At 45.8% G+C, this 25,021-nt stretch overlaps 1 protein-coding gene across 10 annotated transcripts in view; it reads left to right on the top strand.

Moving 5' to 3' along the window:
* Positions 1-394: 394 nt before the first annotated feature.
* LOC105033124 (probable serine/threonine-protein kinase SIS8) overlaps positions 395-25,021 on the top strand; it is a 123,097-nt gene continuing 98,470 nt past the window's right edge. For 6 of the 10 annotated variants that reach the window (XR_012139672.1, XR_012139671.1, XM_019846539.3 and 3 more), the window contains exons 1-3: positions 395-682; positions 853-1,389; positions 23,888-24,325. Coding sequence is in view for 8 of the 10 variants with exons in the window: in XM_019846539.3 (XP_019702098.1) it covers positions 871-1,389; positions 23,888-24,325 (957 nt within the window). In the remaining 2 variants the exon portion in view is untranslated. Of the gene's footprint in view, positions 683-758; positions 1,390-23,887; positions 24,326-25,021 lie in introns of all 10 variants that reach the window. The other 4 variants (XM_010907789.4, XM_073253782.1, XM_029261228.2 and 1 more) reach the window with 3 other exon arrangements.

The following is a 25,021-nucleotide window of genomic DNA, read 5'->3' on the forward strand; positions in this document are numbered from 1 at the left end:
AAATTTAGTATCAATTGAATAATATATTGATAAAAATTTTATTTTTTATTTTTCAGTATTAACAAAGAAGGGAGCCATGAAGCTGAAATTCGTATAAGTTTTTAAAAACAAAATTACATGATTTATGAAATTTTATTAAAAATAATATACTGAAAATTATTATAATTATTTTTTATTTTTAATTAAACCCGCTGCGTAGGACTCATGCTAGCTGTAATTTATAGGTGACAAACTTACTTCACCGACCGCAACACCGATCGAACAAATTGGAAGAAAGTCAAAAGGTTAATAAAAAATTCAACTGGCACTGCCACAGCCGAGAGCTAGTTGGCTCGAGTGGTGTCTGGCGGGACCCACCACCCCAACTTGCTTGCCCTGCTTTATGCTAGCTGCACCTGCATTACCGTCGTCAGCGGCTGCTGCCTCCCGTCCTCCATTCTCGACCCTCTTCCCCATTCCCCCTCTCCTCTCTTCCTTCGCAGTCCTCCCCGCTTCGAAGGCAGGGGGGGAGTCCGATTCATCTTGAATACGGCCCACACGAACCAGTCAACATGCATACTGAGTCGAAGTAAACCAGCGTCCATGGTTGGATGACTGATTTCTCCGCTCCCGGGCATGCGATCGCCTGCCCTTCCTGCGCCGCCCCATCTCCAGAACTTCTCCTCTTTGTCCTCCTGCAGAGGTAAAGCAAACCCCCCAAACACCCACCTATCTCGTCTCACTTTTTCTCCTTTTAGTATTCCTTCTTGGGATTTTAGGTCAGCGTCAAGGGTCGTAAAGCAGGGGCTGCTGGGATCTTATGTTTGGTGATGAGAGGTTGTAAAGTCTTAATAATTGGGAATTTTAAAGTAGGATTGAAGGGGAAGCAGCATGAGAAACATTCTCAAGAAGCTTCACATCGTGCCGAGCCAGCCGGAAGATGCTGAGGCGTCGGCATCGTCATTGCCGACTGGAGGCAACAGCATCAGCAGGTCTCCATCTCATCACCCATCCAATCCTGAGCAGAAGCACTTGTCTGGTCTCTCCAGTTGGTTGAATTCTGTTAGCAGCAGGCATGCCAGTGCCGGTCCAAGTCCTCCTTCTTCATCGTCTTCTTCATCATCCACCACCTCATTGATTGCTAGGGGAGAGAGAAGAGAGCAGAAGGATGGCTCGGGGGACTGCTCGTCTGCTGCCTCGGAAGTCGTGCTTGACAGGGTGAGGAGGGCTTCGGAGTCGAGCAGGTTGGAGGAGCCGGATGCGGAAGAGGAGTATCAGATACAGCTCGCTCTTGAGATGAGTGCAAGAGAGGACCCGGAGGCGGTCCAGATTGAGGCTGTGAAGCAGATTAGTCTTGGCTCATGCGCTCCGGAGAATACCCCAGCTGAAGTTATGGCTTACAGATACTGGGTTAGCCATCCTCTTGCTTTCTCCCCAATCCTGTTCAGCTGCTTGTGCTTTTGCTTTCTTCCTCTAGAGTGCATGGTTGAATAATGATATCTTATGCTGAAAGTCTGTTATTATTACTGTGGCGTTTGCTACTTTGGTTTCCTTTTCCTCTGTGATGTTAATGCTGTCTTGAAGTTTATATTAGACTGGTTCCTCCTTGAATCATTGATGGCTGCTCTCCTGCACTTTAAAAGCTTAAAGCAAGTCTCCTGCCTTTTCTATCTTTTTTTTTTCTTTATTTCATTAAAAAAAAAACTTCATTAATGCGAACTGATCTTTTCTGTAGATAAGATCCATTGCTTTGATATCTTTTTTCATCCCTCAATGGTCTAGTAACTAACCCAAAATGATCACTATTACTTCTAGCATCTAAACTTTCCAGTAGGAGAACATTCTCTTTAGATATGTAGTATCATGTTGAAATTTGAAAATTCTATGCTTTTTTGATTGTTTCTACTCTTTGATTTGTTCTCACGGCATTTCTATTAATGTGGAGAGATTTTGCTTTTTGAAAGCTTCCATAGGGCAAATAAATAGGTGCAAATTAAGTTTCTATTGGATAGGGCTTCAAGCATCATAATTTATTGCATGACTAGACCCTTGACTTTAGGCAATCGATGACTGTGTATATGAAAATGTACCACTTTTATTTTTTTAGATTTTTTTTACTCTAGCTGCCTGTTTGGATGCATAAACTTTTAGCCTTAACCTTTGGAGGGGTCAGTGCCTAGGATTGCTTAGCCTAGGATTGCTTAGGCATTTTGAGAATCTAGGTCACACAAAAGTTGCCCTTTTTGAGGCATGGAAATAATTGTAAACGCTGAATTTCACGAGAAGGTAATCTAAGTCAAAACTCATATTCCAAGTTATGCAAAAAAATTTGTCGTATTAGAGACTTAAAGAAGGGAGAACATGGAAGAACCACAAATCAAGACCTTAACCCCAAATCTTGAAAGGTGATTGCTATCTAATCATATGTCACATGAAAAGCTTTGATATAAAAAACCGATCACCCAGTACATAAGGGCACCACATGGCTTGCTGGACCAGTACTGGAGCTCATACTGGCCGACGACCGGTCGGGTATAGTAAAGGTCTGTATGGTACCATGCCCGGGTGTACTGAAAGAGGAAGAGGGAGGGGGAGAGGGAGAAGTAGAGGGAGGAAGAGGGGGGGAGAGGGAGGAGGGAGGGGGGAGAGAAAACCTTAACCCTAACCCTAATCCTATGAAATGGGGGTTGAAGAAAAGAAGAAGGGGAGAAAGAGGGATGGGGAGAGGGAGGGAGAGAGCTGTACCTGTTCAGCCACATAGGAGTTGAATTCAAAGTTGCCATTGGGGTCGGTCATCCATCACTAGTCATCTTTGGCGTCATGTATCGTGGAGCTTTGAAGCTCCCATCATGGTAGAAGAGAGAGATTGATTAAGCAAGCGAAGATTAGGACCGCTGGAGGGGGAGGGGGCTCGGGAATTTATTAAGGGCCTAACCATCTCGATTGATTAAACTATTCGGATTCTTCATCGGTTCATTTTGGTATGGCCTGAACCATGCGGTTTTTAGGAACCTATGATACCCAGGTCTGTATGGAGCAACCTCACCATTGCACCAAGGTTCACCCTCAAAAAGCATCACTATAGATTTGAAAAATAATGTTTATTAATTAATGAGTTACCGATATACTATATAGATGCTTTCTTTTGGCAAAATTATTCTACTTCATTATGCGACTATATGAAGTTTTATGTATGAATCGCGGAATTGTTTGTCTTAATAAACTGCTTGAAAGGAAAAGACATATTTTAATGTCATTATCCATTTGAAACACTTTTAGTTGTGTATTAAATAGATTACTTATTTTAGTTTATTCATGTGGAAATTATGAAGACAATGGGCCTTTAGTAAGTGTAACCATGTCACTTTATGAAAAATCATCCAGGAAAATAATTGTGAACTTTGGACATATGCAAATGTTTTTAAATATCATAATGAACCAAAAGAAGGGGGCTTTCTATAGTTGCCCCTTAAAGGACGGAATAACATTATGTGATCTCCCAAACTTGTAAGGCAGATCCTTATCTCGTAAACTAAAGATGTACCTAGGAATTACCTTTTTTTTAATTTGCTTAATAAAGCCTCCTCATAAAATTTACTCAATAAAGGATGCCCAATCTAACATGCACATTGGAAAAGTGAAATTTATATGCATGAAGTAGAGCTGACACCATCTTAATATAGATTATCCTTTACTGTTTATATTATTTTATTTAAATTTTGGAGAATATTGTGTTATGGTAGAAAGGTCTCAAGCAGCTTGGGGATTTTGTGTAGCAAAAGTACACTTCCAATGAAAGTTGTAAATACCTAAAGATTATGACGTCATAAATCAAAAATAAAAATACGCTATTACCTCATTTTGTTTGAGACATTGACTCATTATAAGTGTTGCAAATTGGATGAACATTACGAAGAACTAAAATTGCACTTGGCACGTTGATCGAATTTTTTAAGTGCACTTGAGTTTATGATCTTAGATGTAAACTAGTTAGAAGTAAAATATATGGTACCTAGTTTTGCTAGGGTATTTCTTGAAGATGTTCAAGGAACATTAGAGCAAATTATGTCTTTGGCATGTAAGATATTGAAACTTTGAATCACTTTCCCTATCAAGTGAGATGACGTCACCTTGCACCAATAAAACAAGATGGGAAAGAAAGCAGTGTAATTTTTGCCATGGGGGCATAGGTTGGTTCAAGGATGGAAGAATCAGTACTGATAGGTTTGCTGGCTGGCAATGGCTACAGTATGGCACTGGTCCATACTGTAACATAGACCACTGCATATTGGACCTGTGGAGAGGGGGAGAGAGAGGATCGGAGAGAAAGGAGGAGGGAGAGAGAGAGAGGGGGGAGAGGAAGAAGGAGGGGGACATCAAAGCATGGAGAGAGATGGGGGAGGGACTCATCTGGAGGCATGGATTGATCTGTAGAGAGGCAGGAGAGACACCTGGAGGTGCAGGTCCATCGACTTACTAGCGTTGGTCAGTCTCCTAAGTCCAACGACCATTGTTAGAGAAGGATGGGGAGCGGGCGAAAGATCGAGAGGAGGAGTAGGTGGTGGTGGGAGGCAAGAGAGACTCGGAGAGGCCAGGGTTTCGAAGGGCCATACCGGGGGAGAGTGAGGGAGGGAGAGAGAGAAGAGGGGGTGGTGGCAGAGGAGGATGTGAAGGGGCCAAATAAAGGGGATCTGTGATAGGGCAGCAATGAACAAGTAGGATTTTGAAGGACATGGGCAGAGGGGGTGCTTCTCTCTTGCGTGCGAGGGAGATGATGATCATGAATTGGGTGGGGGGTGGCCTATTTAGCTGAATGGGCTAACTGCGGGGTGGGGGGACTGGGGTGCGGTTTAGCCTATTCAATAAAACGGGCTAACCAGGAGGGCTTTTTAATTGGGTTTGGCCTATTTACTTAGCTGATAGGGCAAATTGCCCTGGTTGCTTGTTGGTTTGGTTCATTACGCTCCGAACCGCCTAGTTCGGGGACTAATGGCCAACCATAGGCTGATTTCGGTTCGGGGTTGAATGGGCAACCATAGGCTGGTTGCCTTTCGATGTTTACTCTAAAGATCTTGTCTCTTCTAGTCTCCACGATATAAATTAGTTACAATAAAAGCATGTAACAAATGAACTTTTTTATGCTTCTGCTCTACCATGATCTCCTTGCTGACAACATCCTCTACAAACTTGTCCACCAGAGCCACCCATAACACCTCCTAAAACATCATCTTTTCTAGGAGCAATTATCTTGTTATACAACAATTTATTTCCTATACCAGAGAAAGAAAAGAATGCTAATCTTGGAGCAATAGCTTTATGGTTAAATAGGATTGCAAGTTGCAACTACCCAAAACTGGTGCTTAAAAAAATTTTATCTTGACCCAGATGAAAATACATAACATATTTATTTCAATTTATCCATGTTAGAAATCAATTGAAGTTTTAACATGTTGAACAAACCCATGGGAGAACAATGTTACATAGCAAGTGATTTATCAACTTTTTAAATGTTTATATTGGAGAAGTGATCAAATGACCCCTAACCAAAAACCTTTACCCCTTCTGTTACTAAATGGGGTTAGCTTTATGACCGAGGTATTACTGATCAAGTTGTAGGGGTTTCATTGTCAGTCCTTGAAAAACCAGTTCAAATTCCCAGCTGTGACCACCATTATCAATCAAACTAACATCAAAATTTAATCATCCTAAAAAATAACTTATATTGAACAAATTATAATAAAATTTGCATTATCATACCTCTTTTACATAAAGTCCACTTACAAGTTTGGACATTTTCCCTGGGCAATTCAACGAAGCATGAAATACTATATTTCCAGTTTTGTTTCAATATTCACTCACTAGAAGGGCAACTTCCACTTCAAACTAACATCAAAATTTGATCATCCTAAAAAATAACTTATATGGAACAAATTATAATAAATTTTGCATTATCATGCATCTCTTACATAAGGTCCACTTACAAGTTTGGACGTATTCCCTTGGCAATTCAACAAAGCATGAAATACTATATTTCCGGTTTTGTTTCAATATTCATTGACACTAAAAAGGCAACTTCCACTTCAAACTAACATCGAAATTTAATCATCCTAAAAAATGACTTATATTGAACAAATTATAATAAGATTTGCATTATCATACATCTCTTACATAAAGGCCACTTACAAGCTTGGACATATTCCCTTGGCAATTCAACAAAGCATGAAATGCTATATTTCTGGTTTTGTTTCAATATTCATTGACACTAGAAAGGCAACTTTCACTTCTCAAGTTCTCTTTTATGAAGGGACCCTTTTTCTCATTGATCACACTGAAAAAGATCATATAATAAATGCAGTGAGCTACATGAGCTACGTAGCTTACTAAGCAATTTGCTTGTGGTCCAAATGTAAGAATCCACTGAAAACGAATGGCACTTTAAGTGAAAAACATTGGAAGCCATGACTAAAGAACTCAAATATAAATTCACGAACATCATTTTAGAAACAAATGACACTTTATTCGACAGGGAATAAGATACTATTAGAAGTTCATAACACATGTTTGGGAAAGGGCTTAGTAAGTCACGTCAAACCATATGTTAAAAAGTTGTCCAAAAGTTAAAGCAAAGGTCAGTGGAAGATCTTACTTAAGAAAGTTCTGGATATCAAAATCCTGTTATAAGTAAGAAAATGATCACAATTGAAACACCCTTACATTTAGTTCTGAATTTTCACACATTCTTATAAGATTTATTTATTTACTTGAGGCCACTCATATGCTCATTTTCAATATAAGCGTGGCCGCTCATATCCTCATGATAATTTGAAAAAGCCCATTTATTATCCTCGTTGATAAATGCAAATGAGGCCACTAAGTATCCTCGAGGTCCACTCATACCTCTTGGCTAAGGTATCACATATACCACCTTAATAGAGGTTCCCATTGATATTTTGACTGAGCCTGCTCATGTATAGGGTTGCAAATTGATGCAGTCTAGGGCCACATTTCAAAGGAAAGATAGAAAGAAGATGCACAAAACAAAGGTAAAATGGCAAAAGGGAAGAAGAAACTTCTTCTCTGGAATTTTATTGAATAACCATGAAAATCTGATTACAACGTTGGCCAAGAGGTCTTATTTACAGACTAAAAGTCCTGATTCAACTATAAAAAGAAATTTGAAACAAAATAAAACAAAGAATAGATCAAAATTAGACTCCATGTTCGACTAGGACTCTTGCACGCTCCCATTGATCTGTCAAACGATTAAATTAGGCTCCGAAATTTGCAGTGACAGTGAAGTGCCAACCTCGTAAAGCTCGAAAAGAGTTTTTCTGAATGGGTCATAATAGCAATTCTAACATCGGAGAGAAAGTTATGGCCATTTTAGCTCGGCAGTATCGAATCAACAAGATCTAGTACAGTCAGCTAGATTTTTGACCCTTTCGGATTTTATCCCTCGCATCCAAGTACCGATCAGCCAGAACGTCTACGTCATCTTCCCCAAGTTGGGAAGAACTCGTCCTCGAATTAGAAGCCACTTTAGCTGATGAATCACCTGTATAAAGAATTAAATACTTGACGTTGAATACATCAGAGATTCGAAGATGGCTGGGCAGCTTCAATTGATAGGCGTTGTCATTGATTTTCTTGAGTATCTCGAGGGGATCAATTTTGCGCTGGCTCAATTTGTTGTATTCTCCAATTGGGTACTGGTCCTTGGTCACAGCAGCTCATACATAATCGCCAACTTCAAAGGTGAGCTTCTTTTGATGTTTGTCGGTGGTCTTCTTATACCTGGCATTGCTGACCTCGGTTTGTTCTTTGATGGACCGATGGATGGCTTGGATTTCTTCAATAAAATTTTTAGCCTTTTCATTGGATCTCCCCCTGAAGGTGAGTGGCGTCAAGTCCAAATGCTACTTGGGTTTAACCCGTAAACCACCTGGAACGAACTGTAGCCTGTGGTCCGATTCACTGAATGATTGAAAGGAATTTAGCCTGCGCCAAGGTCAAGTCCCATTACTTTGGATGGTCACCAGCAAGGCTCCTCAATAGATTTTTCAGGCTTCTCTTAATTGATTCGGTTTGGCCATATGTTTGTGGATGATAGGTTGAGCTGAATTGCAGGGATGCGCCCAACCTTTTTCATAAGCTCCTCCAACAGTGACTCATAAATTTGGTATTTCGGTCAGAAGTGATGGTTCTGGGCACTCTGTGTAGGCGCACAATCTCCTTGAAGAATAGCTAAGCAATATTAAATGTATCTAAGATCTTGCGGCAGGCTATGAAGTGCGCTATCTTTGAGAATCGATCCACAACCACAAGCACTGAATCGCATTGTCTTTGCCACAGATAACCCCAACACAAAGTCCATACTGACCTTCTCCTAAGGATGATTAAGAACAGGCAAAGGAGTGTATAATCCAGCATTGGTCACCGTATCTTTTGACACTTGGCACATCCGACATCGCTACACAGGTTGAAACACGTCACGCTTTATCTTCGGCCAATAGTACTTGCTGTGGATCAGCGTGAGGGTTTTATCTCTACCGAAGTGACCTTCTGCATGAAGCTCTTGTACAATCTTCTTCCACAAGGAACAATTGGGGATACATAGCTGCACACCATGAAACAAAAAATCATCCTGCACTTAGTAATCAATCTGATTATTGGCTTAGACCTCCTGGAAAATATTGGCAAAGTCTGGATCACTGGTATAAAGGTCCTTCAATGCATCAAAACCAACTATTTCCACTCGAAGAATATCCAAAAGCTTGGTTGTTTTGCTTAGCATGTCCGCCACTCGATTTTGAACACTAGACTTGTGCTTTAGAACAAAGTGAAATTTCTGCAAATAATTAACCCACTTGATGTGCCTGTGGCTTAGCTTTTTCTGACCATTGATGTACTTTAGGGCCTCATGGTCAGTATAAAGGATGAACTCCTTCTAGATCAAATAGTGCCGTCACTGTACAAGCGCGCTAAGTACATCATAAAATTCAACATCATAGGTGGAATAGTTTAGTTTGAAACCTGATAATTTCTCGCTGTGGAAGCAAACAGGTCGTCCTTCTTGGCTGAGAATTCCACCAATGCTTGTAGAAGATACGTCACATTCCATCTCGAAGATCTTGGAAAAATCTGGTAAAGAAAGAACATCAGCATAAGCAATTTTTTCTTTGATCTCTTCAAAGGTAGTCTGTGCTTTAGGAGTTCATTGGAAACGTCTCTCTTTCATACAGTCTATCACAGGAGACATGATGGAGTTGAAATCCCGGTAAATCTTCGATAAAAGGATGCCAAGCCATGGAAGCTCCGCACTTCAGTGATATTGCATTGAACCGGCCAATTTTGGATGGGCTGCACCTTCGATGGATTTGCCCGCAGTCCCTCAGAAGAGACGATATAGCCAAAGAAGGTTAGGCTATTCGTCATGAAGCTGTACTTCTTGGTATTAGCAAATAAATTTTCTTTTTGCAAGGTACCAAGAACTTCTTTAAGATGCTGCAGGTGAGCTTCTCGGGCAGTCAAATTAGAACACTGGATGTGGGAGGGGGAAAGAGAGGGGGAGAGCGAGAGGAGGGGAGGGAAAGAGGGGATGATGCCGTCGGAGGGCCAACGGTGGCCCACCAGAGTCGTCGAAGGGCCGCAGAAACCTTTGCGGCTCCATATCATCTGATAGGGTATTTAATCGAGAGAGATAGAGAGAGGGGTAGCGACGGTCTCGGAGGGAGGTGCAACTGGTAGAGAGATTGTTGGAGCATGCATGGTAGCCGCCGTGGTTACTGGGCGGTGGAAAAGGCATGGGCGGAGCCGTGGTTGTGGAATAGGGGCGATCGTCTTTGTTCATTGCATTTTTTCAAACAAGATGATGAATAAGTGAAGTTGGTAAATCCATTGTTGGCTTCACTATTTCACAATTTTTTAAAAATAATCGGAGAAATAGTGAAGTTAGCAATGGGTGTATCGACTTCCAGCTTCATTGTGGTCAGGATGTTTTAAAAAATTCTGTGAAACAAAAGTGATCGCCCTTATGTTATGTTTACGGAGCCGTAGGCTGCGGTTTCACCGTCCGACGGATACGATGGCCGGCTGGAGGCTCTTCGGCAGCCTATCTGCCATCTTCCCCTCCTTTTTTTTCTCTTCTCCTTTATCTCTCTCTCTCTCTCGATCATGATTTGGAGGAGGAAGTGGAGGCCTTGGCGGTCCTCTGAGCATGCCGCGGCCTACCTGTGGCCACTGCTAGCTTCTCCCCTTCTCCCTCCCTCGTTCTCTCTTTTTTTCTTCTCTGGTTCCTTTCTTCTCTTCTATATTGGTTCGTGCCGGTATGATCTGGTACAGATTTGTCGGTTGGCCAGCATGGATCCCGTTTTCGGTTCGCGGACTTTGTTTTAAGAGTATCCAAAGGCTAAAATGAAGCACGTAGTATGTTAAATTTTCTATCAAAAAGGAGTTAAAAAAATTGATTATTCAGATATTATAAGCTAGGAGAAATAATTCAATTTAGTCAAATATAAATATAATTACTCATCATCTTATATTATCATCAATTGTTTTTGTTGGTGCAAAAATCCGCCTGCGTCGGAGAAGCTGGAGTCGAAGGAGTCGCGGTCGCCGCCGGGACCTGCAAAAGAAGTCTAAACCGGAGTTGGGGTTGCTCCGGCAAGACCTTCCGACGCTCAAGTCAGTTCTCTGCCTCAACAAGAATGGAGTGCTCGAACGAAAATTTTAGCAGAGTTTTTGGGATAGAAATTAGAGCTTAGAGAATAACGTATCTGGGGCCCCCTTTTTATAGGCGGAGGGAGCAACGGATTGATAGCGACGTTTGTAGCCGCCTAGTAGTGGGCCGCTCGGAGCCGGGAGGAGTTTATTATGAAGAGTAATGGGGTGGAGTCGTGGCTGTCACCATGGCTTGCCACGTGGAATCTGTTGCGGAGAGTGGAGCGGCGTCCGTTGTCGCGACTCGCCAGGGAGTGGTGGAGCCGCGCAGTATCCGCCGCAGGGAGTGGAGCAGAGTCGTGGCCATTACTGCGGCCTGCCGTGTGGAGCCTGTTGCGGGGAGTGGTGGAGCCGCGCAGAATCCGCCGCAGGAAGTGGAGCAGAGTTGTGGCCGTTACTGCGGCCTGCCAGGGGGTCCAGGCCTGCCGGCCGAAGTTCGGTTGGGGTGTCCGGCGGAGAGAGGTGGCTAGCTACCCATCTGAGAGGAGCTCGGAGTCCGGCTCCCGTAGGAGTCTGGACGAAGTCTTCCTGCAGTCGAGGTCGGGGACGAAGTCCGGCTCCCGTAAGAGTCCGGACGAAGTTTTCCTGCAGCCGGAGTCGGGGGCGAAGTCTGGCTCCCGTAGGAGTCCTGACGGAGTTTACCTGCAACTGAAGCTGAAGGCGAAGTCCGGCTCCCGTAGGAGTCCGGACGAAGTCTGCCCGCGACTGAAGTCGGGGGCGAAGTCCGGCTCCCGTAGGAGTCCGGACGAAGTCTTCCTGCAGCCGGAGTCGGGGACGAAGTCCGGCTCTCGTAGGAGTCCGGACGGAGTTTACCTGCAACTGAAGTCGGAGGCGAAGTCCGGCTCCCGTAGGAGTCCGGACGAAGTCTACCTGCAATTGAAGTCAGGGGTGGAGTCCGGCTCCCGTAGGAGTTCGGACGAAGTCTTCCTGCAGCCGGAGTCGGGGACGAAGTCCGGCTCCCATAGGAGTCCAAACGGAGTTTACCTGCAATTGAAGTCGGAGGCGAAGTCCGGCTCCTGTAGGAGTCCGGACGAAGTCTATCTGCAATTGAAGTCGGGGGTGAAGTCCGACTCCCGTAGGAGTCCGGACGAAGTCTTCCTGCAATCGGAGTCGGAGACGAAGTCCGGCTCCCATAGGAGTCCGGACGGAGTTTACCTGCAACTGAAGTCAGAGGCGAAGTCCGGCTCCCGTAGGAGTCCGGACGAAGTCTACCTGCAATTGAAGTCGGGGGTGAAGTCCGTCCGTCGCGAAGAATCCGGTCGACGCTGGTGGGGGCTTATCCGTCGGTAAAACTTGGGAGTGTTGCGGAGGCTTGGCCGCTAGAGAGGTTCGGAGAGATGTCGCCGAAGGTCGGAAGTCGGTAGAATCCCCGGAGGGTCACTCTTGTCATGAACTTCGGCTGGGGGGTATTTTATACCCAACACCAGTCTCCCTACTTCCGAGTTCGAGTTTCGAGCGAAGGAAGTGCAGAAAAATTTTCACAGCCGAAGTCGTTTCCTTGAATTCCGCACACGACCGCCTTCGAAAATCTTGGCATTCAATGCGCGTGTGCTGGAGTCTTTTTCCGATTAGGGCGATCCGAAGGGTCCTTTCGGAATTCCCCCCGATGCGTAGTCCTAAGCGCCACATCATAATGGTCCCGCAAGCAGCTAGCCCTACGTCACGGTGAGTGGAACACGTGGCGGGCGCTGGTGGACTTAGGGATATCCGCCACCATAACTGCGCCAGGCCCCGTCGCTTATTTAAGCCCTCTCCTTCCCTCCAGGGGCTTCATTTCGCTTGGGAGTTGACACCTTTCTTCTGCCTGAGAGTTTAGTCACTCCATCGGCGCCCTTTTTGACTCTAAGCACTCTTCGCACTAGGCTTCGCCATCTCCACCGGCTCCCCGCCGCCTTCAGTCTTCCGAGTCCCTTCGAGGGGTTCTCCCGTCGGGGCTTCTGCCCCGGAAGCCAACCTCGAGAGGATGCCACGGATCAGGAGGAGTATGAGGGGGAAAACAGCGGCCTGCGAATTCTCCGGCTGTCGAACTGTCACTGAGGGTTCCCACCGCCTCAAAGGGGGCTCAAGGGAGAATTCCTTCAACAACAAGGATTTAATAACGGAAACAACCGGTGAGCGCGTTCCGCCCGAAAATTTCGGAGTAGTTGAATGGGGTGACACCGGTCAAGGGGGCAGAGTTGTTGTCACAAGCTGTGGCGGGATTCTTGACGTCGTCGGGGCCGAGGGACCAGAAGCGGTCAGCGCTGATGGTGGGACAGTAGAACTTGTTGCGGGGACGGTGGAAGTAGCGCATGCCGACCTTGCCGAAGTACCTAGGACGGTGGTTGTCGTGGAGCACACGGTGGTGGTGCATGCCTTCGGCGCCATCGCGGCCTCTGGGGTACTTCCGGTTCTTCCCGATGCAGGTCGTCGTTGCTGCTGCCGTCGCCATCGTTGCCCCTTGAATTCTATCCCCCCTTTTCTCCCTACGGCTGGGGTTTCGACGATGGAGCGGAACGAGGCGGAGGGCGAGAGCTGAGGGATTTATCACACGCACTGGAAAATGCTGTCAAGAAGGACGGAACCGGAAGGAGAAGTTGGGAGCTTGAAGTGGTCTCCAACGTGTTCCTTTTGAGTCTTGTAGTAATGTTCTTTTTCCTCGGCCCCCAGGGCCTTGTAACGTACACCTTGTTAATCAAGAATGAGAAGGAAATTTTGTTACTTCGTCCGCACTTTGCGTCGAATTGCTGCCTGCCGAACTTCTTTCATTTACCATTGTTATAGTTGTATTCCCTTCTTTTTCTTTTTCTTTTCTTTCTTTCTTTTTTTTTTTTTTTTGACGTCGTCCGGAGGTTTCTGGTCGTTGCTGCGTCGGCTCGCTTTTCCAGTCATCCTTCTTCTTCAGCCTTAATGGCTCTGTAATGCATATTTAATAAATAACATGAGAAGGGAATGTTCCGCTACCTCTTTTACCCATATGTTGAATTGTCGCTTGCCGAGCTTCTTTCGGCTTTTGCCTTGCTTGAAATCGATGCCGTTCGGAGGTATCCGATTGCCGTCGCATTGACCCATCCTTTCGTCCATGGCCGCAGATTTGCCCGGGGCCGCTCGGGTTTGACGCCCCCTTTCAGAGTTCGAGCTCGGAGGTTCGAGCTTCTCGTCACCCTGAGGAAGTCGTCTTATCTCGGGCTTGCGTTGAGAACTTTCTTGAAGGCCGGGATTTTTGATAAGAACCCCAATCCTTGCTGGGACGAGGTTTCCTACATCTTTGATGCTGTTTGTTTTTCATTCGTCGCTGACGCGGTCCGTCGCTTTCCTTTTTAACTCCCCTCCCCTTTCTCCTTTTTCTTTTTCGAGTGAGGGTTTTCCCTCTGCTCTTGGTGGGGTCGCGGGAGTGCGAAGGGGCCGCTGGGAAGGTCTCCTTTTTCCCATCCGGTCTTGAATGACCAGACCTTAATTGGTGTCGGGACGAGGTTCTTCCCCTATTTCTGTCGTAATAGGTTTCAGCTCTGGTTAGGACGAGGTCCTCCTCTTGTCTCTAACAGGGCTATGGGGGCATATATGGGCGTTGCAGGGCCTCTCCCCCCATTCGATCTAAATGTAACCGGGCCTTCGACTTTGCTCAGGTTAGGACGAGGTTCTCCTCCTGTCCCTAACGTGGCTGTGGGGGTACATATGGGCGTTGCAGGGCCTTTCCCCCCATCCGGTCTAAGTGTAACCGGGCCTTCGACTTTGCCTATGTTAGGACGAGGTTCTCCTCCTGTTCCTAACATGGCCGTGGGGGCACATATGGGCGTTGCAGGGCCTCTCCCCTCATCTGGTCTAAATGTAACCGGACCTTTGACTTTGCTCATGTTAGGACGAGGTTCTCCTCCTGTTCCTAACATGGCTGTGGGGGCACATATGAGCGTTGTAGGGCCTCTCCCCCCATCCGGTCTAAATGTAACCGGGCCTTCGACTTTGCTCATGTTAGGACGAGGTTCTCCTCCTGTTCCTAACATGGCTGTGGGGGCACATATGGGCGTTGCAGGGCCTCTCCCCCCATCCGGTCTAAATATAACCGGGCCTTCGACTTTGCTCATGTTAGGACGAGGTTCTTTTCCTGTTCCTAACATGGCTGTTGGGGCACATATGGGCGTTGCAGGGCCTCTCCCCCCATCCGGTCTAAATGTAACCGGGTCTTCGACTTTGCTCATGTTAGGACGAGGTTCTCCTCCTGTTCCTAACATGGCTGTGGGGGCACATATGGGCGTTGCAGGGCCTCTCCCCCCATCCGGTCTAAATGTAATCGGGCTTTCGACTTTGCTCATGTTAGGACGAGGTTCTCCTCCTATTCCTAACACGGTTTGTTTCGATCGTCCTATCGATATAGGCTCGTGCCAAGAGAGAAGACATGTGGATATAAGACTTTTATTAAAAATGAAGTTACCGGTAATACATTTGTGAATTTTCAGAGCTCCATGATCGCGGGAGGTCTGCTCCTCCGAGCTCCTTGAGGTAATAAGTTCTGGGCCGGACTACTTTGACTTCGTATGGGCCTTCCCAATTTGGGGCGAGCTTTCTCGATCCTGAGGTTGCGAGACGGCGGCTCGTCGAAGCACTAAATCTTCTGCTCTAAAGACTTTATTCTTGACCCGGGAGTTGTAATAGCGGGTGACTTTCTGCCTGTAGGCTGCCATCCGAACTTGAGCTACCTCCCGCTTTTCTTCCAGCAAGTCGAGGTTGGCTTTAAGACCTTGCGAATTGTGATGCTCGTTGAATGCCACGACTCGTGCCGACGGAAGCTTGAGCTCAATTGGGATAACGGCCTCCGTTCCGAAGGCTAGAGCGAAGGGGGTCTCCCCCGTGGGCAGTCTTTGGGTAGTTCGGTACGTCCACAACACATGATAAAGTTCGTCTGCCCAAGTTCCCTTCGCTTTTTCGAGCCTTGTCTTGATCCCTTGCAGCAGAGTTCTGTTGGTTACTTCAGCTTCGCCGTTCGCCTGAGGATGGGCTACGGACGTGAAGTTGTAGGAGATGCTTAGGTCCTCACAAAATTCAGCGAATCTCGCTCCCGCGAATTGCCGTCCATTATCAGTAATTAGGGTTCTCGGCAGGCCGAACCTGCAAACGGTTGACTTCCAGACGAAGTCTTGCACTTTAGCTTTTGTGATTTTCGCCAGCCGTTCGGCCTCGACCCACTTGGTGAAATAGTCAATCGCTACCAGGAGGAACTTCCTCTGCCCCGACACCATGGGAAAGGGTCCAAGGATATCCATCCCCCATTGCGCAAACGGCCATGGGGCACTCAAGGGTGTAAGCTCGGTGGCGGGCTGTCTCTGGATGTTGGCATATCTCTGACATCGGTCGTACTTTCTGATATATTCAATTGAGTCACGATGCATAGTCGGCCAGTAATATCCTTGGCGGAGCAACTTGTGGGACAAGGATCTAGCCCCCAGATGGCTTCCGCAGATTCCTTCATGCACCTTCCACAAGGCGTAGTCAGCTTCCGAAGGCCGGAGACATTTTAAAAGGGGCAAAGAGTATGATCTCTTGTATAACTTGCCCTCATAAAGGATGTATCGGGAGGCTTGATTTCTGAGTTTCCGAGCTTCTTTTGCATCATGAGGGAGAACCCCGTCTCTGAGGTATGCTATCAGTGGGTCGATCCAACTGGGCTCGTGGTCAATTTCCATCACGGGCCGCGATTCTTCCGTACTCGGGCACTTCAGAACTTCAAAGAGAACATCCTTGGGCAATTCAGCCGGAGCCAGCGTAGCCAGCTTGGAGAGGAGATTGGCCCTGGTATTTTTCATCCTTGGAATCTGCCTGATGTTGAAGCTGCTGAAGGCGGGGACGAGCTCCTTTACCTTTTCAAGATACTTAGCCATGCTGTCCTCCCGTGCTTCGTAGTTTCCGCTGATTTGTCCCACTACCAGTTGGGAGTCGCTGTGAACTTGGAGTCGATCTACTCCCAACTCTTTGGCGATCTTCAATCCTGCGATCAGAGCTTCATATTCCGCTCCATTGTTTGTTGCGGGGAACTCGAAGCGCAGAGCGTACTCCGCGACGATTCTCTCTGGACTGATCAAGATCAGGCCCGCGCCTGCACCCGACATGTTGGAAGACCCGTCCACGTAGAGGGCCCAAAAGCAACCAGGGGGGTCTGCTTCTTCTTCGGGGGAGTTCGGTCGGGGCTCCAGGCCGTCAATTTCGTCCTGTTCAGATTCGGCCTCCGGGATAGTGCACTCCACTATAAAATCTGCCAATATCTGGGCTTTCACTGCTGGTCTAGGTCGATAGTTGATGTCGAATTCTGTGAGCTCGATCGCCCATTTCGCCATCCTTCCGGAGGCATCCGTCCGATGCAGAATCGCCTTGATCGGTTGGTCGGTGAGCAACGTTACGGTGTGCCCTTGAAAGTAGGGTCGGAGCCTCCGGGCTGCAATCAACAGGGCGTAAGTTAGTTTCTCTAATTTAGTATACCTGGTTTCGACGTCTCTCAACGCACGACTGACGTAGTAGATCGGCCGTTGGATTTTTGCCTCTTCCTTGATAAGGACTGTTGCGAGAGCCATGGGGGAGACCGCCAGGTACAAAAACAGTTCCTCTCCGGGCTCGGGCTTCGCCAACAACGGAGGCGAGCCGAGGTAGCTCCTTAGCTCTTCGAACGCCTGTTGGCACTCAGCGGTCCAACAGAAGTTCTTTGGCCGCTTGAGGGTTTGGAAGAAGGGTAAGCACCGTTCGGCCGACTTCGCAACGAAGCGATTCAGGGCTGCTACCCTCCCTGTAAGGCGCTGAACCTCTTTTATCGACTTCGGGGCGGCCATCTCCTGGATGGCGCGAATTTTCTCTGGATTGGCTTCAATTCCGCGCCCCGATACCATGAAGCCCAGGAACTTCCCCGAGGTCACTCCGAAAGCACATTTAGTCGGGTTCAGCTTCATCTTATATTTCCGGAGGGCGCCGAAGGTCTCCTCAAGGTCGGCGACGTGGTTCATGGAAGATTTGCTTTTCACGAGTATGTCGTCCACGTAGACCTCCATATTGCGGCCGATCTGCTCCTTGAAGATTTTGTTCACCAGCCGTTGGTAGGTTGCGCCTGTATTTTTGAGGCCGAAAGGCATGACTCTGTAACAGTAAAGACCACGGTTAGTAATGAAAGCAGTTTTTTCTTCATCTTCCGGCGCCATCCTGATTTGATTATAGCCGGAGAATGCATCCACAAAGGTGAGAAGCTCATGGCTCGAGGTTGCGTCCACCAGTTGATCAATTCTGGGCAGAGGGTAGCTGTCCTTAGGACAGGCTTTATTCAGCTTTTTGAAGTCTATACACATCCTCCACTTGCCGTTTGCCTTTTTGACTAGGACGACGTTGGAAATCTAGTCAGGATAATTGACTTCTCTAATGAATCCGGCTTTCAGGAGTTTGTCCACTTTCTTGGCTATCGCTTTCTGCCTCTCCGGTGCATGATCTTGGATTTTTTCTTTCGTCGGTCGATGCTTTGGATCGACGGCCAGACGGTGTTCCATGACTTCCGTGTCAATCTCCGGCATGTCTGCTAGAACCCAAGCGAAAACGTCTGCATTCTTTCGTAGAAAATCGATGAGATGCGTCCGCACCTCTTCCCCCAGGTTGGAGCCGATCTTCACCACATGCTCCGCATTCCCGTCATTCAAAGGGATCGAAATCAGATCTTCGATTGGGCCGCCCCTCTCCTCAGCGAGGTCGTCGCGGGCGTCCAGCCCATCAACTGGACAGAGGTCGGATTGGTCACTTCTTTGCAAGGCTATGTTGTAGCAGTGCCTGGCCAGGGCTTGGTCTCCCCTGACTTCTCCGACCCCCTGGTTGGTAGGGAATTTCAATTTCAAATGATAGGTTGACACGACGGCTCGGAGAGCGTTGAGGCCAGGTCGGCCGAGGATTGCGTTGTAGGCTGACGGCGCCTTCACCACCAGAAAATTCATCAGAGCCCTGGATTGTCTTGGATATCGACCCGCAGCTACAGTCAAAGTTATTACTCCCTCCACCGGGACAGCATCGTCGGTAAACCCTACCAGAGGGGAGCTAATCGGCCTCAAATGGCCGTCAAGGATGGACATTCTTGAGAAGGCATCGTAGAACAAAATGTCGGCCGAACTTTCATTGTCGACTAGAATGCGGCGGACATCGTAATTAGCTATATTCAAGGAAATTACAACTGCGTCGTTATGAGGAAATTGAACTTCCCGAGCATCTTCTTCAGTGAAAGTTATGGATTCCTCGCTCTTTCGCCGCTTGGGAGGTCCAGCCAATACGCCGGTTGCTCCCCGTCGGGATTCTTCCGAGATGGTGTTGGCGAAATTCGTCGGAGGCCGATTGTCTGACCGCTCCATGCCGGCGGCCGTTGTCGGAGGGGGAGCCTGGAAAACTGGAGGCGAGGCCGGAGCCTGAGATCTGGCCGCAGAGGCCATGGGTCGCTGTGCGGATGCCTTGCGGGGAGGCATCGGGCGAAGATCTAGCGGGGGAAGGAGGAGTGGACGCCGGAAAAGATGATCGGAGGTGGTTCCGTTGAGCGCTCCTTTAAGAACAAAGGTACCGCGAAGACACAAGCCCCTTCCTCTAGCGCCAATCCTGTTGGTGCAAAAATCCGCCTGCGTTGGAGAAGCTGGAGTCGAAGGAGTCGCGGTCGCCGTCGGGACCTGCAAAAGAAGTCTAAACCGGAGTTGGGGTTGCTCCGGCAAGACCCTCCGATGCTCAAGTCAGTTCTCTGCCTCAACAAGAATGGAGTGCTCGAACGAAAATTTTAGCAGAGTTTTTGGGATAGAAATTAGAGCTTAGAGAATAACGTATCTGGGGCCTCCTTTTTATAGACGGAGGGAGCAACGGATTGATAGCGACGTTTGTAGCCGCCTAGTAGTGGGCCGCTCGGAGCCAGGAGTTTATTATGAAGAGTAATGGGGTGGAGTCGTGGCTGTCACCATGGCTCGCCACGTGGAATCTGTTGCGGAGAGTGGAGCGGCGTCCGTTGTCGCGACTCGTCAGGGAGTGGTGGAGCCGCGCAGTATCCGCCGCAGGGAGTGGAGCAGAGTCGTGGCCATTACTGCGGCCTGCCGCGTGGAGCCTGTTGCGAGGAGTGGTGGAGCCGCGCAGAATCCGCCGCAGGAAGTGGAGCAGAGTTGTGGCCGTTACTGCGGCCTGCCAGGGGGTCCAGGCCTGCCGGTCGAAGTTCGATTGGGGTGTCCGGCGGAGAGAGGTGGCTAGCTACCCATCTGAGAGGAGTCGGAGTCCGGCTCCCGTAGGAGTCCGGACGAAGTCTTCCTGTAGTCGAGGTCGGGGACGAAGTCCGGCTCCCGTAGGAGTCCGGGCGAAGTCTTCCTGCAGCCGGAGTCGGAAACGAAGTCCAGCTCCCGTAGGAGTCCTGACAGAGTTTACCTGCAACTGAAGCCGGAGGCGAAGTCCGGCTCTCGTAGGAGTCCGGACGAAGTCTGCCCGCGACTGAAGTCGGGGGCGAAGTTCGGCTCCCGTAGGAGTCCGGACGAAGTCTTCCTGCAGCCGGAGTCGGAGACGAAGTCCGGCTCCCGTAGGAGTCCGGACGGAGTTTACCTGCAACTGAAGTCGGAGGCGAAGTCCAGCTCCCGTAGGAGTCCGGACGAAGTCTACCTGCAATTGAAGTCGGGGGTGGAGTCTGGCTCCCGTAGGAGTCCGAACGAAGTCTTCCTGCAGCCGGAGTCGGGGACGAAGTCCGGCTCCCATAGGAGTCCGGACGGAGTTTACTTGCAACTGAAGTCGGAGGCGAAGTTCGGCTCCTGTAGGAGTCCGGACGAAGTCTACCTGCAATTGAAGTCGGGGGTGAAGTCCGGCTCCCGTAGGAGTTCGGACGAAGTCTTCCTGCAGCCGGAGTCGGGGACGAAGTCCGGCTCCCATAGGAGTCCGGACGGAGTTTACCTGCAACTGAAGTCGGAGGCGAAGTCCGGCTCCTGTAGGAGTCCGGACGAAGTCTACCTGCAATTGAAGTCGGGGGTGAAGTCCGTTTGTCGCGAAGAATCCGATCGACGCTGGTGGGGGCTTATCCATCGGCAAAACTTGGGAGTGTTGCGGAGGTTTGGCCGCTAGAGAGGCTCGGAGAGATGTCGCCGAAGGTCGGAAGTCGGTAGAATCCCCGGAGGGTCACTCCTGTCACGAATTTCGGCTGGGGGTATTTTATACCCAACAGTTGTCATGGTGGTTCAGTCATTTTTTTCTTTTTTTTTTTTTAACTTATAGGAGTTTGATTTAGCTTTTAACTAGTTTTTAGTTTAAATTTTTTAGATCCAGTTCTTTGAGGGTCAAAAAATTTGTTTTGTAAATTTAATAACACTTTGATGGTAGTTTAATGGTACCCAAATAGAGGGTAATGGCCAGGGTAGATATGCAAAAAGAACTGGATGATGAATATGTAAGTTGTAACTTGCAAGGGTAAATATGAAATTGTGTATTTTTACAGCGGTGTCTATACAAAAATCCCTTTTATAATTTTTTTTATACCTAAATATTTCTAACATCCAAATATCTGGCTAGAAAAGTCTTATGTACTAGTGTCTCCAAGTCTTTAAGATACATCATCTGTTATGATACCAAACAGCACTTATAAGTTGGGATATTACATTTATAATTTTCTCTTAAATTGGTGTTGAATCCTATCCATGGCAACTTTAGGCAGGAGTGAGATCTATCAGTGGCCAGTAGCATTACCAACATTGTTAGTTATGCAATTATAGATCATGCACGAACAACGCTCTAGTACTTTCTTAAACTTAGAAGGAATCTAGATAAAGAGGGAAGAAAGGAAACTTTGACATAAAACTATTTTCATCTTGAAGACACAATTTGAAGTAGAAATTAAAGCTTTCGCATAAAACAACTTAACTAAGACAATCTGGCAAGTAGGTCATATCTTCCTTAGTAGAATCCATGCCTTGTGAGGTATCTCATTGCCTTGAAAGGGTCTTAGGGAGCATAACCTTGGAAATAATTTGTTGTTAAATATGATGTTTCTCCATTCATAATACATAATTATGTTCCTTTAGGGGGCCTCAAAGGTTAGATATTTCCTTTTCACTAGGCTCGTTGAAAAGTTGTACGCTAGTATGCCACTTACTATGGGTTCTTCCATTTAATTTGATAGAATTGAGTCTCCAGCTGGAACACATAATTGTAGATCCTTCCGAGGTGGTCTATCCAAAGGAAGTTGTGCAAAACCACTGAAATTGATTGACACTAATTTCCATCCGCACATTCATTAACACCTAGTAGTCAATTCTTTGTCTCAAGATTTGAAATACCATGGGACATGGCCGTTCCAGTTTTTGTGGGATGAGACGCCTCGGATGCTAATACTTGAGATGATGGATGCCACATGGCCCACATCCTATCCCGATCCATTTCCTGACTCATTCCATCCCGACACTTGGGAAGGTACCCTGTCCTGACACCTGGAATGGTGTGGTGCCCCATTGTTCTGCCAGTATTTAAACCCTTTGCTTTGTGTACTGAATTTTTTCTGGATATGTCACCATTGTCTTGCTATTTCCAGATCCTCTAATGAATCAATTAGATGTGCATAAGGCAATATATAAACATGAATGCATGATTTACAAGCAAACAAGGTTCACTGCTTGCTTTGTGAAATCTATATGGTTTTAGAATCTCAAGCAAGCAACTAGAATTGTGAAGAAGATGCGAACCAGTAGATATAAGTCACCTAGCATTCCAAGATCCTATCTTAACAACACTGTAAAACAGTAATATCATGAGATTTTAGATTTTGATCAATGGGCAATGAGATCAAACGTGCATTTCATTTAACTGACCCAAGTAGTAGTGGAGCCGGCTGATAAATATGGTTTCCTTGAAAAGATGTAAGTATACTGTGAGAATTGTCAAAGCAACAAAAGAAATGTCAATGGGCAATAAGATCAAATATGCATTTAATTTAACTTACCTAACTTGTAGCGGAGCCGTCTGATAAATAATAGATTCCTTGAAAAGAAGTAAGTATACCGTGAGAATTGTCAAAAGCAACAACAAGAAATGCTTAGAAGAGAAAAAAAGAAAAGAACAGAAGAGAGAAAATATGTATAAGGAAGGGAAACAAACGTGGTAATTGAACAATTATTGCTTTTGTGTTAGTTGACTAAGTTAAATGGTTGAAAATACCGTCCATTTGCAGGCTGCATACACAGTCAGATTCAGAACAGACCCAATAACTTGTAGGGGACCGTGAAAGATGTTTCATGTAATCTTCAACATATTTTACTCCATTTTATTAAGAGAATGCCATGTACAAAACATGTTCAATATTATCATTCAGTATCTGAATTGTTTTTCTAAATTTATTTTTCGTATTCTAGTGTGTTTGGTATGAAATGAAGTGGACATGCACCGAGTTACTGATCCAGGAAAGTTCTAGATAGAATGGGTCCAGCTGCCTCTTTCAAATGTATTTAATATTTTTTTATTCACATGCTAATTGTTCTCATGTCATATGATGAAAATGTTATGGTAATTTGTTGTGTTAATTGAATCAACATGGTGTTCTTAGAAGTTTTTGTATTTTGTTTTCATATTGTTATCCAGGACTACAAGTTTCAGTGATATGCTTGTATCACATGAATTAGTTCGACGATATCATTGTGGCGTTATGTTATTTGTAAACTTCTGCAAAATGTTAGAACCACGTTGCATTTAAACCAATTTGAAAATCAAAAGAAACTGTTCATCATTTCGGGGTGTTATTGAACTTGTTCTCATGTTTAATGTTACTGTTTTCTGTTTCCAAGTTTAAAATAATATGTTGAGCAATTCTCTTGCTTCTTTGTTTTCTAGCATCATGTCACTACTTAGTTGTTGTATGTTGTTTCCTTCTCGCATATTTTATCTTCATATGATTATTGGAAAAGCCAACCCCACTTGTTCGGAAAAGGCTAGATGGTGATATGATTATTGGGAAAAAAAGACTGCTTTTCCATTTAATATTCTTGATTATTATGTGACTTTGATTGGTGTTATATTTTCATTGCAAGCAAACTTTATCCAGGCAGAATGACATAAATGTGGATGCTCTTAATCTTGTGGTACACTGTGGCATCTTTCTTTTTTTAGTTACATCAAGAGATATTGTTCCAAATTTTTGGGTTTCAATTCTCTTCTTGTGACTTAGTCCTCTTTTTGACTAGTCTCTTATGATAGATTTGTTTGTGCTTCACAGAATTATAATGCCCTTAGCTATGATGATAAGATCTTGGATGGCTTCTATGACCTCTATGGTATTTTGGTTGAGTCTTCATCGATAAAGATGCCCTCCCTTGTTGATCTGCAAGGAATGCCAGTTTCTGATAGTATCAGTTGGGAAGCTGTCTTGGTCAATAAAGCTGAAGATGCTGACCTCTTAAAACTTGAACAGAAGGCCTTAATGATGTCTCTTGAATCAAGGTCAGAATCTTCTAATTTTGCTGCCAGTGTTTTGGTGCAGAGACTTGCTATTTTGGTTGCCAACTACATGGGTGGAATAGTTTATGATCCTGAAAGCATGTTGAAATCATATCAAAATCTTAGTAACTACTTAAGAGCAAGCGCTGGAAACATGGTGTTGCCTCTTGGCCGTTTAACAATTGGTTTGGCTCGACATCGTGCATTGTTGTTTAAGGTCAATAACCCTTCTTCATTACTTTAAGTGACACTCATAAATGAATTATTGAGCTAGTCTGCTTTACTATATGCCAGGTATATTGAATATTTCTTATGCCTTACCTATTGTTATTCATAAAAAGTATTGCTGGTTACACTTGGTTGATCCCTAGCTGAGTGATATCTCAGTGCTTGCTGATGAACACGACGCATTCTTTTATTATTTTCTACAGAAAAGCAATGTTTTAAAAACCAGACCAGACAGCGAACCAGCAAGCTGTTCGGTTCCTGGGTTGACTGGTCGAACCAGCCAATCTGATTGGTGACGTCAGCAAGATGTCATTATGATTAATAATTATATTTTATTTTTCAAAAATTCTAAAAAAAGGGAAAAATCAGGAAAAAGAAAAATTCACCAAAAAATAGGGAAAACTTAGCAAAGGTAAAAATTGATTTTTTAAAGCCTATTTTTAATTAATGTCCACCAAATTCATGCAAATAAATCAAAATAATATGAATCTAGATCAATATAATAACTCCTAACCAATCCATAAACCATGATCCTATCAAAATCCTCATACAAAGTTCAAACAAACAAATACATCATAACTCGTATCATCTGCATGCCCTGATCAATTAAAGAGCACCACATTAAAAGCCCATGTGTCTCTAGAGTTGATTTAGTCCTATTCGTTTAACAACCATGCAAAAATAT

This window comes from Elaeis guineensis, chromosome 3, assembly GCF_000442705.2.
Source record: "Elaeis guineensis isolate ETL-2024a chromosome 3, EG11, whole genome shotgun sequence".
NCBI lineage: Eukaryota > Viridiplantae > Streptophyta > Magnoliopsida > Arecales > Arecaceae > Elaeis > Elaeis guineensis.